The following is a 19,487-nucleotide window of genomic DNA, read 5'->3' as shown; positions in this document are numbered from 1 at the left end:
TTATGGTCAGATCTAACCAGCGAGGGGTTGACCTCCAGTGTGGAACACTGGTCGCCCATGTTGGTGATGACCAAGTCCAATATGTTGTCACCTCTGGTGGGGGTGTTGACCAGTTGATCCAGGGCATTTGAATTTATAAATTCTAGGAAATGTTGGGCAAGGGAGTTTGTACTTGAGTAATTCTCCCAGTTAATGTTTGGGTAATTGAAATCCCCCAATATTAGGGTGTTTGGTAGGACCTTTATGTTTCCCAGTGTTTCCAGGAATGTGGAGTGGGGGTCCTGGGACATGATGGGTAATCTGTAGCAAAATATAATTTGAATAGCAGTTTTGCCTGTTGTTAGTTGCACGTGAATGATCTCTGAAGCATTGTGCTGTGCCACTAACCTGGAGGTGTGGGTATCCTTGATGAATATGGATACTCCCCCGCCTTTTGTATTTTGGTCAAGGTTTTGTGGCTGAAATGTATGGTATGAGCTGTAGCCTGGTAATGCTGGGGTGATCTTTGTAGCCTTAAACCAGGTTTCTGTTACTGCACATATATCGATTTTTCTCCATACTGAGGAGTGCCTCGAGTGCATGTATTTTGAGGTTTAGACTTCTGGCATTGAGTAGCATTACCCTCAGTTTTTTGTTACTTGTGCTATTTACGGTGGTGGGTGTTTCTTTTGAGCCTTGCCTAAAAAAGGCACTATGAGGCTGGCAAGAGCCTTGGCCATTATTGAAAAGCCTAAGGGTGACAGGTGCAAGCCATCTCTAGCGAAGCAGCGTGGCTTGTTGAGCATGTCATCCCAAGCTGAAAGACACTGGATCCCCTTTGAATGACACCAGAAGCTTAGCCAATTATTGAAACTGATCATTTTTTCCCTATACAGTGGTATCATTCTTGGTGAGGGCAGGATGGTACTCAGGGTCAGGATCATACTGGCCTGGGCTATGTGATCAGAGAGCTCCTCCATGTCTCTTTTCATGTAGTCCAGGGAGGCATGGCTCAGGTCATTCACACCAACATGGACAATGACAGAGTCATATTTGTACTTGTTCTGGAGTGACCTGAGTGCTTGTGTTATGTGGCGGATCCTAGCACCCAACACGCAGCTAACAGTAACCTTCTCCTTGTTCAATCTAGTGAGTGGGATGTCAGTGTGCCTGACTATAAAGTCACCTATTACTAGTGTGTTGGGTATGTTATTTTGCCTTAAGGGCTGTGATTGTGTGGCACACTGGTTTTGTGAAGTATGTGTCTCATGGTTTGTGTTGGGGGGGGTGGAGGTTACTTGGATGTCTGCTTTGGAGGTCTCTGTTGCTTTTGCAGATTTTTATTTACAGCCTACAAGTATGTTTTTGTGTATTTATGTGTGTTTTTTGCCAGTGCTGGTTTCATAGGTCTATGTGAGACTGGTGGTGTGATGCAAGTAATTCCCTTCTCCTCTTGACTGCCTGGTCCAGTCTTGGGTTGAGAGAGCTTAGCCTCCAGTTTGGCTGTATAATTGCATCTCTCGCATTTATTAGTGTTTGATGAAAGAAGGAGAGGGTTGTCTGTGTACATGAGGCAATTGTAACATTGCTTCAAAATGCCCAGATTCACCAGTTGGACTGGAGAGTGAACTGTTTTACTGATTGGCTGGTAAGGCCGTATATAGAGCCTTGCCCTTCTCTACAGTATAGGAGGGTCTAGTGCTAAGGTTTATTAGTGCTTGCTATGAGTTTTGAGCTAGTGCCAGGATAAGAAGTGAATGGTTTGAGTGCTTAAGTTGAAAGTTTGTCTAGTTCCAAGGGAAAAATTGAAGAGCAGACTTTGTGGAGCTGGGAATAGTTATACCCTAGCTAACTGGTGCTGCCCAGTGTGCAAAACCTTGCAAATGTGGGTTTTATAGCAGGGAAATGAAAGAGATAGAAATTAGCCCAAAATGGCCAATAAACTACTAATTTCTGGGCTGAAGCCACTACTCCAGGGACAGATAGGCTGCTCAAAGCTCCCTCTCTCACAGTGAACAGAGAAACTTCCTTCTATCCAAGTAAGGTATGGGCAAACACATAAGCTTGCAACACAGCCCTGAATTCAGCACTAACCTAAAAACTGTTCTATACTAGCTTAGAAAAGCGGGAAAACAAGTATATATTTTTTTCAGAAAATAAAGCAGATACAATAAAAAAAACACCTTAAATGCACAGAAATGGCTATCACACTTGAGTGTGTAGCCTACAAAGTCTCTCTTTTGTCTCTCTGCTGCTGAAGAACTCTGCAGGGCACCAGCAGGAGCTTGCTGATCTGTATATTAGCACAAAAACCTTGCAAATGCGGGTTTTATAGCAGGGAAATGAAAGAGATAGAAATTAGCCCAAAATGGTCAATAAACTACTAATTTCTGGGCTGAAACCTCTCATCCAGGGACAGATAGGCTGCTCAAAGCTCCCTCTCTCACAGTGAACAGAGAAACTTCCTTCTATCCAAGTAAGGTATGGGCAAACACATAAGCTTGTAACACAGCCCTGAATTCAGCACTAACCTAAAAACTGTTCTATACTAGCTTAGAAAAGCGGGAAAACAAGTATATATTTGTTTCAGAAAATAAAGCAGATACAATAAAAAAAAAACACTTTAAATGCACATAAATGGCTATCACACTTGAGTGCGTAGCCTACAAAGTCTCTCTTTTATCTCTCTGCTGCTGAAGAACTCTGCAGGGCACCAGGTAGAAGCTTGCTGAGCTGTATACTAGCACAAAAACCTTGCAAATGCGGGTTTTATAGCAGGGAAATGAAAGAGACAGAAATTAGACTAAAATGGCCAATAAACTACTAATTTATGGGCTAAAACCACTCCTCCATGGACAGATAGGCTGCTCAAAGCTCCCTCTCTCACAGTGAACAGAGAAACTTCCTTCTATCCAAGTAAGGCATGGGCAAACATAGAAACTTTTAACACAGCCCTGAATTCAGCACTAACCTAAAAATTGGACTATACTAGCTTAGAAAGGTGGGAAAACAAGTATATATATATTTTTTTTTTTTTTTTTTTTCAGAAAATAAAACAGATACAATAAAAAAAACACTTTAAATGCACATAAATGGCTATCATACATGAGTGTGTAGCCTACAACAGTTAAACAGGTAATTTAAACACAAAAACAACTTTGTTAATCTGCAGGCAGTAAAATAAGTACAATATGTATCTGAAACAAGCTTTTTGAATCACAGAAAGAAAAATGATACTTAATCACTCCAAAGTCTCTCTTTTTTCTCTCTGCTGCTGTAGAACTCTGCAGGGCACCAGGCAGGAGCTTGCTGAGCTGTATACTAGCTCCACTATCATGGAGAATATGTCTTGCTTTAGGAAGTAAGGTGGCATCAGCAAGTTAATAGGATATTGTAGGCATCCACAGTGAAAACATCACTGTAGAAGGTAAAGGGCGTACGTTATTGTAGAGTGTTTGCAAAACATTATGAAAAATATAAAACATATTCCATAGTTACATTAGGGAAGCAAAGTGTATTATGATACTGAAGTGGTGGGTCTATGCAAGCAGATGGTATTAGGAAAAAAGTATATTAAACACATCTGGCTAAGAGAAATACGGCAGTAAATTTAACTATTAATTTGAGGTGCATTATATTAATATGCATTATTCTAATATTAACATTTGCATTCGGAAGGATAAGATAGCCATTTTCACTGAAAACTTTACTGTGGGATGTTCTGGAGCAACTGGATATGGAAACATTCCTCAAAGATTTTTGGGATGGTGGAAATATGGAAATTGGGTGGTACACAGGTCTTTAGATTTGCCCATTTTATGTAGTGGTAAGATAAAAAATATTTCCCGATGGCTGGAATGTACTGTACCAGGATTTTCAAGATGAAAAGAATGGAAACTGGGTGGGCTATTCAGAAATTTTAACTTACTGCCTTAGAAGGCTGTCTGCAACTAGAGATGTGAGTTTTAATTTTGGATACATTTTTTTATTATGTGTATGGATTGTTTCTGCTGAAAAACTGGCTTTGGGGGGAAGTAAGACACATCTATAAAGTGTAGATTGTATTATTATTGAGGTTGATGTTGGTTTGGGTAAAGTGAGTACCAAAGCTGCTGCCAGGTTGGAATTAATTGCTTGGTCCTACCTGGATAAAGGCATTTACTCACTGATTTCTAGTGCAATTTTGGGCTGTTTGGGATTATATTTTGTAGCATAAGGAAGTATGTTTTCTTGCCTTCGGTTACTTGTTTAGTGAGATTTTGACACTGTTTAGTGAGATTTTGAAGATGCTTGAGGATTTTGCTGATTTATGTTTGCAGGTTTGATGTTTTGTTGGTTCTGCTGCATTTTATGTTTAAATTATGATGACTAGACTTTGTCTCTATTTCTCATCAGTTCTTTAGTCCTGCTTTAGGGGGTTAGGTGCCATCTGTAATCTGACAGGATATGGTAAGTATCCACAGTGAAAACATCAATGTGTGATGGATAGAGCTTGAGTGACTGAACAGCATTTGCAAAAGATTATAAAGATTATGAAATATTTCCCCTATTGCCATTAATAAATCAAAAAATGGCATTTACAACAGTCATGTTAGGAGGTAACTATGCTAGCAGTATGTGTTAGGAAAAAAGGACCTAAACTCGCTTGGGTAAGTTAAATACAACTGAAGAAATATAACAACAGATTTGAAGTACACTGTAGTGATATTAACATTGTTCTAGTATTAACACTAATGTCTCATGAAAACAAGCGAAGTGGCATTTGTATGATGACAGGATATGTTAGGTTCCTTCAGTATAAACATCATTGTGGGATGGAAGTATCCTGAGTTAATGAAGCATGCTCGCAGAAAATCCTAAACTATGAAACAGTGTACAAATTTATATTAGAAAATGAAGTGTGATACTGTCATGCTGGAGGGGTTTCGCAAGCATGGGGATTAGAATTAAAATAATGCTGAACACACTTGAGTAACAGTAACATAGATTATTTGCTTATAGTTATTCAGATATTGAGTGCAATGTCTCAGGAATATTATGTCACGGGCAATTTGAAATGATTTATACACAGCGAAGCAGTAAAATTTGGAAAGTGTAGAGCTGTTGTTATTAAGGGGTGTTTTGTAAAAGGTTATAAAAATATGAGTCTTCTTCCCTTTGCAAGTCACAGGAAAACTAATGCTGCTACCTTATGCAGATCATTAAGGCATGTAGTTTAGCCTCTCATATTTGCAATTAAATGTGCATGGTTTTATAGATTATTAGTGCTATTATGAAATACTTTGAAATATGATATGCAGAATTTACATTAATTGCACAGTATCATAACACAGCAGTAGGCTACCAGGTCTTGTAATATATCTCCGACAATCTCTTGAATATATGACCAATTTGAGTGTTGACAAGGTGAGTCTAAACTGCAGACTTACAGAAATATAACTCTTTCATTGATGGTTGTTGTTGTTGTGGCTTTCGGCTTTTAGGGGTCACCACAGTGGAACTCCGGTCCGCTAATGATTGGTAGTTGATTTTTACATGCTGAGTTACCAGCCCTGACACACAACCTTCAACAAAGGTACGCCCATTCACGCATGTCTCCACGCAGAAGACGCTCTACCTGAGAATCGAACCGGACAGCGTCTTACCGTGAGGCGACAATGCTACCGCAGCACTACCACCACAGTTACAACTCTTTCTTTGATGGTAACATTACTTATTGACAAATAAAAATGACATTTTTCTTTCATAAATTTTCAATATAAATTAACTACTACCATATATAATTTCGATACACATACAAGGTGCACATTGATCATTATCTAATGAATAACTTTCATTTTGTTTATTTTTTGTAATTCATACCATTTGTGGTATATTGCATATCATATGAGGCATACTCTTAATAGATTATATAGGAGGAAACCTCTCAGGAAGCAAGGATTAATTTACCTTCTTGCTGCTCAGGACTGTATAATTTAACATGGGCATATTCTGGCTTCTTACATAAAGCACAATTCATAGACTGGCATAGGCTTCTTAAGGAGGTGTAGCATCTTTATTCTTATGTTGCCAATCATAACTGCCATAAGCACAGTTTATTTTTTATGCTAAAGCAAAATTGTATATTATGTGAAAATTTGACACATGTATAGATATAGTATATGGATATTGGAGTCTACTTTGTAAATTCGAAATACTGAAATCTCGAATTTCAGTATTTCGAACTTACAAAGCCACATTTCCGAAACTGGCAGAAGCGCGAAATTCAAAATACTGAAGCATGGATATTTTGAATATCTGCTTCTGGTGGTGCAGTATTTGGATGTTTGGGTTTACTTTTGGTAAGTTTGTGTGTAAGTATGTTGGTTATGGGTTTAGTGTGTGCGTGTGTGTTGTGACTTTTATGTTTGTGTTTGAGGGACTGTAAGGTGTGTGTGTGAGTTTCATTTGTGTTACTGTTTGTGCAATCTCGGAGTTAGAATATATAAGTAGGGGGGGTGTGGGGGGTTCTTACATGTAGTTTAGATGAATTTGTTTGATTGTGAGGGGAGTTTTGTGTATGTTTATGTGTGTACTGCATGTGTAGTATAGGTGCTGGATTTTGAATTTCGCGGTTGTGTGTTTTCGAATTTGTGGGTTGTGGTTGGGTTTTCGGCTTTGTGGTTTCAAAATACTGAAATTCAAGATTTCAGTATTTCGAAATTACAAAGTGGACCCAGATATAGATATGCATATTATGTCACAGAAAACAAGTTGAGGTGTTTCATGGCTATGTTACTGCTATACATATATATGAGTGCACATGCAGAAGCACATACACACACACACACACACACACACACACACACACACACACACACACACACACACACAATATGTTGGCCTTCCCAAAAACTTAAGTCTAGCATCCTTTTAAGTGTCCCTGTTCTTTACTACAGTACATGTTTCCACTCACCTGGAACATTGACCTGTCCCTCATCCACATGAGTTTACACTCCAACTGAAGTTAAAGCAAAAAATGATGAACAAGCATTCATCCTCTCCATTTCCTCGTGCTGCTAGTCCTTAGGTGCACTGTTGATATTGCAAGGAGACTAATAGTTCCCCTTAGGTGGAGGCAAAGTATTCCATTTACAATTTGGGTTATGTCTTCCATTAACCCTAAACAATATATGTGGTTTATGTAAAGCTACAAAGGAGAGCTCATCTGACACTGTGCAGGCCATTCACATCTTAATGCACCAGCAAAGACCACTGTCTCCTTCTTAATGCACCTCCCTTTTATCAGTTTCCTGCTAGATTTTGGGAATTGTGCCCTTCTTCAACAAAACAGTGCTAGCCTCCTTTTCTTTCTCTAATTCTTTCCTTGTTAACAAAACCAGTATTTTTAAACATCTTCTGAAACTTTGCGCTTGTTTTTATCTTTTTATGTTTTCATTTTTGGATTCTAACTTTATACTATCCTGTAGTGTGAATTATCATATATACTGTAAATGTTTTTGAGTGTGAATTTTAATTTTAACATGAAATTACTTTGTAATCTGGTGCTTTTCTCCTTGTGTCTCCACTGAAAATGGGCTACTATTAACAAATGTCAATAAATAAATAAACTTAGATCACTTGAGTAAAAACTATAAACTTAGGGTCTAAATGATTCACTATTTCTGCTTCTACACTTTTTTTTTAGAAAGACAGCCTTTTTCTCTTAAGAATTACATGCAGAATACTTTTTTTACATGTGAAAACTGTCGCATTGCCTGTATCAGCAACAGTAAAGTGCAAATTATTTGCTTTCTTCTCTTCTGTTTCAGGTGAAAGGAAGTCTGGGAATGAATATTGTGAGTGCCATAGCAGCAGGCACTGCAGTCATTCTGTATATCATCGATGCATCGTTCCAGTACTATCACTGCTCATATTACAATAACTATGGTGGCAATTCCTATGGTGGCAGTTCCTATGGTGGAAGCTACTATGACTATTATAACAGTTGTTCAGAACTACAGTATATTCTGACTGTAAGTATCAGCTGTTATTACTCTCTAACTATTTGAGTGGGATTCAATGGAAGTCAAAGAAGCAGAACTATCACAGAAGGACATCATCAAATAGAATCTGCCTCATATGATATTGATAACAGTTCACTCCATTTTGTTTTTCTAGAGTTGGTTTTGCAGTTATAAGTTTTACTCATCAAACATCTTTAATTTCACCCTTTCAGCAAGTCATAAAGAGCTAGTTTTGGAAACAGGTTAGTTGCTTAATGTCCTCCTTCAGTGTTTGGAAATCCTATCTATTTTACTGTTGAGTATTTTTCTTCCCTGAAATATACTACGGTGGTGGTGCTGCTGTAGCGTTGTTGCCTCACAGTTAGACGTTGCCCATTCGATTCTCAGTTAGAGCGTCTTCTGTGTGGTGACATGCGTGAACAAACGTTCCTTCATTGAAGGTTATGCATTAGGCCTGGCAAGCCAGCACGTAAAAACTCTACTACCAATCATTAGCGGACCGGAGGTCCGCTGTGGTGACCCCTAAACGGGAAAAGCCGAAAGACACAAATTAATTCCATCAATAAATGTCTGAATAAAATTTATTCACAAGGCTTCCCAGTCCTTTGATATAGCGGAAGTATTTGATGACAGTTTTTTTTTTTTTTATATCTGACATCTATTTCTCTTCAAATTACAAATATTGATGTTATTTATCAATCTCATATACCTAGAGTAGAAAATCCTGCCATCTTCTACACACCTAACTGTATCTACATTCACATATTTCTTTTGTACCCAGTGCCAGTATCTCTTCTTTATGTCCACAAAACCAAATGTATTTAACATCTGAATTGCCTGTGTAATTGTTCTAATCTTCATGACCAGTTCTCTGTTAACTGTTCCCCTACAAGTCTTATCATAAGCTTCACTTTAGCACTCCCATGTTTGACTTGACAGTTGCAGGCCTTTCTTCATGTATCTTATGATATCTTCATGCCAACCTCCAGTGTGCCAGTTATACTGATATCTGTATTATCACAAACATGATACATCAACATGTCCCATGTGCCTGACATATACATCAACATGTCCCATGTGCCTGACATACTGACATCTATTTCAACCCATCTGTGATATACCAATGTGTCTCATGTGCCTGATATACTCACATCTCTTTCCTGCATGCATGATGCAACAACACATCCTATGTATTAAATTTACTGACATCTCTGTCAGCATATGTGCAATGCAGCAACATGTCCTACATACTTGATATAGTCACATCTTTATACCCACATGCATTGTGCACCAATACGTGTGTACCTGATGAACTAGCATCCTTGTACCCACATTAATAATATACTAATATATCCTGAGCATCTGATATAGTCACACCTTTATACCCATGTGCATCATGTACCAAAATATGTGTTTATCTGATATACCAACATCTGTACCCACATTTATGATACACTACCACTTCCTAGTATCGAATATGCATTTGATGTTAGTCATGCCTCGATCCCCAAAAGCATATTACATAAACATATCCTGTATACTTGATATACTCAAATCCCTATCCATATATGCACAATATACACATCATCTATGCCTAATATACTCATGTCTGTATACATATGCTTGACTCATCAGCATATCCTGTGTGCCTGATTTTCTCACATGTTAATGGCCAGCTGCAACAATGTATCTCATGCACCTGATATATTTAAATCTCTATGCCCTCACACATGATACATCAACATTTTGTATGTACCTGATATGTTCACGTCTCCATCCCACATTCACAATGCATCATGGTGTCTGTTGTGCCCTATAGGCTCATATATCTCACCCAAAAGTCAAAAAGGGTAAGGTCAGGCAATGGTGTGCATGAGCTGAAACAAAACGTAAACAGCAAAGTACCTCAGTGCCACTAACACACATCAGTTATCAGCCATCATATAAAATAATTCCAAGTAAATTTATTTTTCAAGCATTTTATATAATGTCATGCCAGCTGGTGGCAGCCAGGCTAACAGTGCACTGGTTTCAATGTTAAAACACCTTCTTCAGTATTATTTATCATTTGCCATTAACCATATATGCTTCAGCTGATTATTTAAGTGATATGAATCTGAAAGCATTAATTGCCATGAAAATATATTATTTAGAAACACCCAAAACTGTTAATTACAAACTATTTCATAACTTTTCTCCCCTTCTCCTTTGTAATTGATAGGAAAAAAACTGTTGTAGAATATGAATGCCCATTGGGACATCTAGTGACTTCTTGTAAAACTGCCAAGCACAACTTGTAAGAAAGTTTCATTTTATCTTGGATTAAATAAAGCCCATAAAGAAATTGTCCGTTTTTGTATTGCCCACTCCTTTATAGACATTACCATAAGTGATTTTATCAGTCACATTAAACATGAACCTTCCCCTGGATGCTTCAGAAGAGTAAGTTTATAAAGGGATCTTTTTCCTATATTGAATATCACTGAGATGCTATGTAATTCTTAACTTCACATAACACATTCACTAATTCAAGTGATTAATTCACATTTTTGAAAACTCTTGGATATAGTAGATGAAGAAAATTCATTGTTTTATAACACATTTACAAAATGATTACCTTCCATATGAAAAACAACCATTAAGTTCAGTGCTATTCAAGGCGGTTTGTTTAACATTCCTGATTTCTTGAAAGAACATAGAAATTTAGCAATATCAGTAGACTTTCTATAAAAATGTGTACCTTGCAGGTAGTATTCCATCTAAATCTTTAGCCTGTATTATGTGTTTGTTCTCGAGAATTCAAATATCAAACATTGTCAGCTGAATTAATTATTAGATTTTGCAGAAAGGAGTTATAATGTGTGAGTGATACAATAGAAGCTAAAACATAGGCAAACACACAACAAAGAAAATAATTATTTGCCTACAAATACAATAAGAATAATATAAATGAAATAGCCTTTATTATTACCTTTGACAGTAATGTTCACCAAACCAAAGACATAGTTAACAGACACTGGGATATTTTACAAACTGATAAATAATAGGTATTACAGTTGGCAGATTTGTTCTTTACAAGGGTAAGGTGACATGACTCCAGTGCCTGTAGGACTGAGGTCTTAGGCTGTGCAATCTCAGCTTGTGGTGCCAGACTTCATGGGTAATGTGTGTGTGGGAGCATTCAAACATTAGTAGGAGGGCAGTGGGGATCCCACACATGAGGGGTGGTTCGATGAAGGACATTTCTGATGAAATGCCGTTCATTGAAGTGAAGGCTCGATGATATAATATACACCAGGGCAGTGGCTAGGTGTACCTATCAGCAACCAGGGTAGGGTTTGGGCCACAGTAGTAACATCCATCATGTCTGCCAGTGTGGTGGTCACCCCATCGATTTCTGTCACCATGGTGATGGAGAATGAATGAGCAATGGTGGAAGCTTGACAGTCAGCAGGCAGAGTCAGAAGAAGAAGAAGGGAAAGAGATAGAAAGAAAGAAAGATACATTGTGTTCATGCATTCCCATACACATTAAATTCATAACTGTGGCCCAGAGTAATTTAGATAATTCCACAGTTTAGACAATACTGAAAGATAGAGGTAATGTGGTATTTTTTAGTTCACAAGCATGAGTTTTAAGGTTACTAATTCTTTCAGAACAAACAGAAGTCCCCTGTCAGGAGTCCCATACATTAACTCCTGATGGCTCTCTGTAGCTTTAAGGGTAGTGAGTTTATCAGAAGCAAAGTATAACTTTGTCAGTTAAAAAGAAGAAATGAGCAGACGCATTTGGCAGTTTTCTGATCCATAATTAAGTCATTTTATCCATAACATCATTTATGGCTTTCCAGAGTTTGGTGACAGTGAAACAGTTATTCATTTGTGACTGTAGTAGGTGTGAGTTAACAGCCTTATTTCCTTCTAGTATATGTTATACATTGAATTTTGACATTGCTTGGGTAGTATCCTTATCTGACATCATCCTCCTAGCTAAACATTTTTACTATAGCAGCATGCTAGGTTTTGTTCTGATATCCTGTATGGTAATAAATGTATTCAGAAGGAATAATATAGCTGAAAAGACATCAGCAGTTTGGTCTACTGTTTGAAGGATATTCAAGATTGATTATTTTGCCACATTAAGTTCATTTACAGTGACTTCCATAGGAAGACTTAAGTCTTCTCACACTTTTTATAACCAGTATGGCATGTAGCGGTACATGACTGTATCTGGTGGTGATGAATCAGCAGTTACCATGGATTACTGTAAAGATACCATAACTTGAGATGTGATTTGGTGTTTTATTTAAAATCTTATCCAGTGTATTAGCTGTTACATTTCAAATAATGGTCAGGACACTCAATAATTACCTAGACACCTCAGATTTGTTATTATAATCTTTCGTAAGGTTTTTACTGTGACTGCCAAGCAGTGCTGTTAGCACAGGCTACGCACAAGGACCCAATGACATAAGTGTAAGCAGTATATGGACTCCTAGATGGGTTCCCAGTGGGCGTGGGTGTACATCAGGTATCACCACTGAGCCCACCTCTGTTCATACTGGAAATGGAACTACATTTTCAAACAGGTGCCTGAGATGTGTGGCAAGATGTTCACTGTTGGACAAACAAAGAAATGAGGACATAATAGCAGAGGCCCAAAATAGCTCCACCTGTAGAGAAGGCCAAAGAGAACAGATTACTACGGTTGTGCACATGTGCAGGAAAGCAGAAAACAATCTAGTGAAGAAGATTTGGGACAGACAGGAAAAAGGCAAGAGGAAATGAGGGTATCCAACAAAGAGATAGATGGACTCTGTGAGAGAAACTCTGCAACAGTCAGGCATGACTTCTGAAAAAGGTACGAGAGTGACACTGAATCTCGAGAGAGATGGTGACAGCTGGAGTGTTACCTCAACTCCATGTTACTCCAACCCCATGTAGAAAATACGAAAAAGGGGTTTGATGATGATGGCAAGTATTCTTGAAACAAACATGTGAGATGTTTATTCAATAAGAATGCATTCTGACTACATCCCATTTTTAAAGTTGTAACACTATATGCTGTTTTTTTTGTTTGTTTTTATTTTTACAAAAGAATAGCTATTTTGTATTTATGAAGTAGGTACTGATTATTTTACATAGTCATTAAACAATTACTTCTAGACTATCATGAAACCAAACCTACAAGTCACACCACTGCTTAGCAGTACAGCAACCAGACTGGCTAGAATTCCCTCAGCTGCTCCAACTATACCAACTACAAATCGTCCACTCTTTCCTCTATCTACCCTCCTTCTGCCCCAGCCTCTCCACTATCATATCCAGATATTTCCCTGCTAGGACTCTAGGTAGCTCAAATCAAGAATTACTAGACATCTACAAACCCAAAACCAAAATAGGCTGCCTTCTCTATAACTATAACCCAGCTACATCCTGGAACCAACTCCCCTTGGAAATAAAATAACTCCAGCATAGCAAAAGTTTCAAATTAGCCACAAGGAAATACCTAAAAATAAAGTGGTCTTGCCACTGTAGCCAACCACCCTGAAACCACCATCCTTTCACTTATTTCACCACCTCACTCTTAATGTATCTCTAACACTATTCCCCTGCCTCTTCTAACTCTTCCCTTCCTCTATCTTCAACCATTCTTAATTCTTTCAGTCTCAAAACAACCTACCTGTCTAGTCCATCTCCTATACTCTACCTCCCCTACATCTCCTAATAGCCATTCTTAGTTTCCTTTCTTGTTTCCAAACTCCTATACAACTAGACCCGACCCACTTTAAATAAGCATCTGCCTAACTATTAACTCATTTTGCTCTAAGCAGCTTAAATAATATTGTAACTAGTCACATTTTCTTCTGTTAATTGCTTAAAACCTCGTTTTTAACTACTCAGATACTTGTCTGCCAATTGTTCATACTCTGTATAATTGAACTGCCTGAAGAGCTTTTTTTCTCTCCAGGTCTCTGCTTGTAAGATGCTATAGCTGATTGTTACTATGTTACTAAAATTTAATCAATTGTTTTCTAGTCCTGAGGAGCTTTTGTCCCCGGGTCTCTGCTGAAAATGAGCCAAAAGCTCAGCCAGACTAACCCGATTAACAAATGTAAAATAAATAAATAAATAAATAAAATGAAACTGGTCTGATTTCTACATTATGAAAAAAGCTATAATACTTAAAATAAGCAATTTCAGTCTTTGCATGCAACTGGAATGCTTGTAAAAGTGAATGTACTGTCCATAAATCATTCTGATCTGTTTAACTAAATTCATGTCAGAATTTAAATTTTAGATTGTCAAAAGTCAAGGGATCTCATTCACAGCAGCAAAAGCACCGTCATTGAAAGCCTAGCAGTTTGACTACACAGATTCAGACAACAGCTAAGTAAAACATGAGTGAACACCTTACAGTGTGTAATAGCCAGTCAATTGTAAAACATAAAAAGCACAACTCCATGCTTTCACATGTGGGAGATCTTTGTCCTCAACAACCCCTTATGTATTTATTTTTTAAACACCTTTATTAAACTGTCACTTAAGACAGAGGTAAACATACAATTAACAGAAAAAGAAAACAAACCATATTAACATTTTGTCCCTTTTACATATATTATACATTTCATATCCTTTATTTCCTTGTAACTATCATCAGTCCATTACATAATTTGCTCAGTAACTGCCTTCTGTAAAACCTCACTCCTCTTTTTCCTCCTGGACATTATTCTGCATGTGTTGATCCCACAATTTCCATTTATTTCTATGTAATTAGCTCCTTCCCTCTTCTAAAGATCCTTTCCAAGTTATTTTATCTCTCTTATATTATTCATTACTTCAAATACAGTTGGTTTCAACTTTGATTTCCAATTTTTTTGCCAACTTTTTGGCAGCCAACAAAATTAAACTTAACAAGGCCTTACTAATTCAAGACAATTCAGATCCTGTATCCCAGCTCAAAAGAATTGTTTCCTTAGTTAGTCATTTGTTCACTTTTCGACTGAGTACTCTGTAGTAGAATTTTTAATATCTGACAACTAATTATACTCCCATAATGAATGCTCCCAGTTACCTCTTTCTTCCCCATTACACCTCCAACATTTGTTGTCTCCCTGAGGAAAAATTATTTGAAGTTTGTTTTGGGGTATAAAAATACGTAATCAAACATTTACATGCAAAAAAATCCTAATCCTTCTGGACTCTGTTGCATATGTTGGAGACATGCATATGTCCTTCCATTTTTCCTTTGTAAACTCCTTTTCCAGTTTCTCTTCCTAATTGTTTTTAATCTCCTCTGATTGATTCCTATAGTTATCATGCAATATTTTATATGTTCTATTAATTATCCCTTTTTAACAGCAGCTTGTGTTCCAGATTAAACTAAAAACTCTACCAGCAGGTCTTTCACTTAGGATTCCTCCACCCCTTTCTCTTCATAACATCCCCCTTACATATTTATATTAACTCACAGTCACACTACAGTGGAGACGTCAGCAGTTCTACAAACTGCTGAGTGCAAGAAATACAGTTCACTTCCACATACAGCCAGTTTCAATGCTACAGATAAGAATCCTCTTCTACAAAATGGCATGCATCAGTGTAGTCCTACACCACTATAAACCTGAATTGTATCTGTTTAACCTGCTTTGTTTGTTATATCATGTGCAACACAATCTATTAATCCAAAAAGAAAAAACTATTATCTATACCAAGATTTACATTTGACTCTATTTCTAAAATATCTAGTTTCAGTGTGAATGTAGCCATGATACACAAACTTCCACTAACCTACAGTTAACACTAATGCATTTATCACCATTCAATTTAAACAACTATTTCAGTTCTGTACTATATCAAACAATTGCTTGAACAAACCAATGCTTCTTATAGCTGCTCACTTGTCTCAAAGGACGTAGATCATTCTTATTACCAAGGAAATTATGAAGCATTGCAATTAGTTTTATGGATTTTTGTTGTGGTAGAAACTGAATATAATACAGCTTTATACTTTTCTATGTGTTACTATTCCAGGACAATACATTATGGCAATATCGCTTTCCTTGAACTTCACGATTTTAATATGTGACTTGCATATGTGGCTTGTGTATTCTCTCAAGTATTATTTCCCTCAGCAGGTTATGTGCAGCAGTTTTGCCATCTTAAAACATTAGCATTATTCACAGCATTTTTTTTCCTTGAATGACAACAAACACACTGATTTTTCTGACAGATAATCCCTTGGATTCAATAAACTTCATGTAGGCTTTGCGCGAAGCCTGCATGGAGTCTGTGTCTGTGCAGTGAACAGCAGCTCTAATTACATATTCGTGCTCCGCACATTTAAACATAAACAAGCACAGTTTTGTGGTTGGCAGCAGTGTTCCTGGCCAGGAAACCATGTAAAGCAACACAAATAGCAGCAGACATATAGACCTATTTACCTACGGGCAAACTAGGGCTGCAGGATTGTGCGGAATGCCACAATGATTACCAGGGTTAATAATATAGAATGTATGTGGCCCAAACACTGTACAGGACAGTCTATACAGTGCACAGTATTGTGGAATACCATGTCAGGCAATCTGAACAAAAGTTGTGTAAATGATCTGCAGTGTTGCATGAACTGCCATTTAAAGTATACAGTCATGGGAAGTGTGTGTGTTGAATACGGACACACAGATGAATTATAGGAATGAACACAGGGAAAGAGGACAGGTGAAACAACCTAATGTACAGCAGATGAGGGCATATAAATGGAAGACAGTTGTAGAAGGAACACTAATCACATATCAACATGGTACATTATGGACTGCACAGTGAAAATGTATATTATGCAGCTGTTAGACAAGGTGACATAACAACGAAGAGGATGTCTGTAATATAAGCATCCTGACATGAACAATGGATAGGATGTCTATCAGGAATGTAAAACACAATCAGAGCTGGGTGAATATTATGAAGCTGTGCAAATTGATTTGTCTGAATATGACTATAATGTCAGCAGAGGTCTCCAACAAGTGGGACACAGTTACAGGCTCATGGATAACAGTAAACAGAATCACACACAATCATGGACAATATCACAATAATACCAACAGTAATCCCATGTCTCTGACATAACATATGTGATTCTGACTGATTATAGATGGTTATGCACAAGCACACTTGTACAACTATTATGACATGTCAGAAATCTATGATGGTAATTAAGCACATCATCTTGACACTGTAACATCTGCTGGAGGTGTTAGGAGACACACTGCTATACCTGTATGTGGCATTTTGATAAGTCCAGGCTAACATATATATATATATATATATATATATATATATATATACATATATATATATATATATATATATATATATATATATGGCACAATCCACACTGCATCTGGTATAACACCTTGATGGGGGTTCTGCACCATCAGATAGTAATGTTTATGCAAGAAAAAGAATACCTAGGTATGGACAATAAGATGTGTGGGAGCTCACTGTGGCAAAGGTGGCACACTTCAGTTACACATCACATAAGAAGGGTGCATTGTACTCAGTTATTTGTGGGATGAAGGATGTGAACTATGGAGGTATTATGGCCATTGATGTGGATGTCCTGCACATACTCAGCAGTTGTATTACATACAAGGGAGTAGTCCAACTGTGGCCACATGATGGTAGATGTTCCACATACCATCTATCCTAGGGCAGATGCCACATACCACTTGGTCTGCTTATAGGGGTGTGGTGTCTACATTATCATAGGTTTGTGCATTTGTTTTCATAATGTAACAAATCCCCCATGTATTTGTTTCATCTCATGTATTGCCATGGCTGTGGCAGCAATCTTTGGTGTTTGTTGATACTGTCTGTAGTGTACTAATATCACAGTTAGAGTCAATGATTAGCCACAGTCTGCCATCCTCCAGACAGTTGTTTGGACACAGGATGTGTATGACATTCTTAACATCTGTGACTTAAATAATGAACAGGATAGGACCTAGCAGACAGCCCTTATCTACAGACCTGATCACTGAACTCAAAATGTAGATCACTTCACACATTTCAACATATTTAGATGCTATGTATGTGATCCACTGGTCTACCCACTTGGTGATATAGGTGTTTATGGCCACGTCTGACAGTCCTGAGTGAATGCCCCTGTGGGGATTTGTGTCAAATGCCTTGAACAAGTCAAGTTCCAAAGGATGATAGTGTTGTCAGCATGTATGCCCTCAATGACCTCTTTGAAGACATCTAATAGATGTAGCTTACATGGATGTAGCATTAACAACTCACACATCTTTTGCTGACAGCCAGGATATTACCAGTGTCCATTTAGAAAAGATCTATGATTGCATGTTGGTCTACCTCACAGATGAGGAGAGTCAGGATGTGCCTATACATGCATGCATCAGGTGCTGCCCCCCACTCATATGGATGCATGTTTATATACACCCTTCTATAAGAACATATTCCATCTGGAGACTGTGTTGAAGTATTTATCCAACTGTGTCAGGTAGGTGTATGTTCTGAGTCATACTAAAGGTGATCTGTGATGTTGTCACAGTCCATTGATTCTCTGTGATAAGTCTGAATAAAGGTAGGACAGTACATACTGCCTATCTTGATCTGGACTACAGTTTGGACACAATCACCCAGACAGGTATCGTTGAGAAATCCTCCCAGCTGGAGATTAACCCTTACTTCACTAATTATTAACCAGTTGGCTCACTGACAGAACATGTTCTGTAAAAGTTGGTAAATCGACCTCTGCCAGTAGAGCTGTCATTATTTGTGTACCCCATGGATCTTTGTTGGGCCCTTTACAGTTTATAATCTACTTCTTGACAGTCCAAGCTAAAGTATATAGCATGTTGGCTGATTATTGCATATTGGGTGCAATTGTTCAGTCCACCAATGATGATATCATATTACAGGAGGGGCTAACACGGACAGATGATTGGTGCCAAAGCCAGTCTATAAATAGATGCAAAAATGTATCATTATGTTTGTCTTCTGTAAAGTGGAACTCCCTGCCAATAACAGCATTGACAACACTACCTCTATGCTCAAACCCAGTGGTGCAGGACCTGGGATCACATGTAGATAGCAATCTGAACTTCGACTGCCAAGTATCCACAGTGGTATGGAAAGGCTACATTGTCCACCTCATAAGTCAGGCCATTGGATGTTATTACAGCACTGTACTCAACAATCATTTGCATGAACCTCACAAGACACCTGCAGCAGCTGGAGAGACCACAGGGGTTTCTCACCAAGAAAATACAAGGCCTACAAACCATGCCATGATATATGTGGATAGGTCTAAAACCCTGTAACTGTAGTCTGTATCATATATGATGAGGTGATGTATCTGACCTACTGGACAGTCTCTGACCCTGCCCTGATGGAAATACTGCACATCCACAAATCAGCTATAGCTGATGACATCAGCAGAGTCTGTTGAGAGAAAGATGGTAATAGTGTTCTACATGCTGGT

At 37.9% G+C, this 19,487-nt stretch overlaps 1 protein-coding gene across 1 annotated transcript in view; it reads left to right on the top strand.

The window, feature by feature from the left end:
- The window catches only part of LOC122811876 (membrane-spanning 4-domains subfamily A member 12-like), a 376,785-nt gene that overhangs the window by 279,509 nt on the left and 77,789 nt on the right, over positions 1 to 19,487 (top strand). The window contains exon 5 of the mRNA XM_044084011.1: positions 7,791 to 7,994. Coding sequence (XP_043939946.1) covers positions 7,791 to 7,994 — 204 coding nt within the window. The remainder of the gene's footprint in view (positions 1 to 7,790; positions 7,995 to 19,487) is intronic.

The sequence above is a fragment of the Protopterus annectens genome, chromosome 9.part0 (assembly GCF_019279795.1).
Source record: "Protopterus annectens isolate FY-2018-M chromosome 9.part0, PAN1.0, whole genome shotgun sequence".
Lineage (NCBI taxonomy): Eukaryota > Metazoa > Chordata > Ceratodontiformes > Protopteridae > Protopterus > Protopterus annectens.
The sequence above is the reverse complement of the archived record's forward strand: the minus strand, read 5'-3'. Positions and strand labels throughout refer to the sequence as shown.